The sequence below is a fragment of the Misgurnus anguillicaudatus genome, chromosome 2 (genome assembly GCF_027580225.2).
Source record: "Misgurnus anguillicaudatus chromosome 2, ASM2758022v2, whole genome shotgun sequence".
Classification (NCBI taxonomy): domain Eukaryota; kingdom Metazoa; phylum Chordata; class Actinopteri; order Cypriniformes; family Cobitidae; genus Misgurnus; species Misgurnus anguillicaudatus.
In genome coordinates, this window is record NC_073338.2 from 17,897,743 (window position 1) to 17,899,653 (window position 1,911).

Sequence of the window (1,911 nt, forward strand, 5' to 3'; positions counted from 1 at the left end):
TGTTGTTTTAAACATTGTGTGAACATTAAAACATGAATTAGTCAAAACGTTTGAAAATGGTAGAATGTAACATTCCTCTAACGTTCAGACAACACAAAAACGTTCTTAGAAAATCAAGAATACTGGACACTTTTTATGTTGGCAGAACGTTTTTGGGAACGTTGGGAACTTTCAGGGAACGTTCTTAGAACTTTTTTCTGTTAGCTGGGAAGCCAGCATGGGGCCCATAGCATGTTTGCAGAGTTGGCAGTAAACCTCTATTAAATACCAGAGATATGACATGACACAAACAAAGGCCATGCGCGACATTAACTACAATTATGTCACTAAACAATAAACAACCTCACAGAGGTGACAGAATCAGATTTACTCAACACAATTAACATATCAAGGCTACACACAACAACATTTCCATGTATGCATACATAATCACACACAATAATAAAAAATAATATGTAATGTACAACAGTATTGACTTTCATGTTGTTGGTTGATAGTCAATAGTCAGTGTGTTGTGAGACACATGAGAGATGAGGAGTTCAGAAGTCTGATCGTGGGATAAGCTGTCATCAAGTTTACTGGTGCCATACAAAATACATGAATTCGCCACAGGGGGGCAATATTCTTTAAAACTGTCATATGTGTCACCCTAAAGTACAACTTCTTAGTAAGGATTAGAAATGAGCTACAGTATAGACACAGAGACACATTTGAAGGAGCACTACAGTAAGAGACAGAGTATATTTGTAGGTTTCAGTTTCTCAGTCATGTTTAAATGGGTGATTATTACTCTGCTCTTTACAACATATGAATTTGGTAAGAACATTCATTTTTTTTACACTTAAGTATTTGTTTTAGTTACTTAATACATGTTTATGATTAATATTAATTTATATTTCCACAGTGTGTTGGGCTGAAGACAGCGTTGAACAGCCTAAAACACAAATGACTGCAAATGCAGGAGATCAGATCACTTTAATGTGTACTTATTCAACCACTGCTACACAAGCATATCTCTACTGGTACAAACAGCTACCAAACACATCACCAACATTCATGTTGAGCAAATATTCATTTGGTGGAGGATCAACTGAGGAGGATTTTAAAGGGGTCATATGATGAAAATGTTAGCATTGCCACTTTGTAGGTTTGAGCAAAAATGTGTCGTTTTGGGTGTGTTTTTTAAAATGCAAATGAGCGGATGAAGTGCAAACACTAATCACAATGATGGTGGTTTATTGTAATTGAAACTCTATTGTGCTGTCAAGTCCAAAAATGTGTCGTTTTGGGTGTGTTTTTTAAAATGCAAATGAGCGGATAAAGTGCAAACACTGATCACAATGATGGTGTTTTTTTGTAATTCAAACTCAATTGTGCTGTCAAGTCCTTCTTTTCTCTCTCTTTCAGAGTTCAGATTAAGGAGGCGGTATTATTCTAATAAGATATCCTTATGACATCATAATGAAAGCCAAATTTCAATGACCTGTTTTTGCTCACACCTACAAAGTGGCAATGCTAATATTTTCATCATATGACCCCTTTAAGGAGAGATTTTCAGCAACACTGGATTCTACATTGAAATCAGTTCCTCTGATAATTCAGGATCTTCATGTGTCTGACTCTGCTGTGTATTATTGTGCTCTGCGGCCCACTGTGACTAAAACACATTCAACACTCATACAATAACCTTGTCTATAAACATTGAATTACTAACATTAAACAAGCAGTGTCTCTCATACACCAAAAAAGAAGGACAACTGTTTTTATTTTAATTTACTGATTTTTAATTCAGTGCCAAAATGTACTTTATATGCAACATTAATATAGTTTGTCTACATATCCTGTGAACTTATATTGAAATCAATCAAGATGTGTCATTATATGGAGCATGTCAATTATACATTTGTTAAA

At 34.9% G+C, this 1,911-nt stretch overlaps 1 gene segment (V, D, J or C); it reads left to right on the forward strand.

Annotated features, from left to right (window-relative positions):
• Window positions 1-625: 625 nt before the first annotated feature.
• Window positions 626-1,686, forward strand: LOC129443348 (T cell receptor alpha variable 12-3-like). The segment is given in 3 exon segments: window positions 626-816; window positions 905-1,110; window positions 1,549-1,686. Coding segments are annotated over 3 exon segments (480 nt in total).
• Window positions 1,687-1,911: the final 225 nt, after the last annotated feature.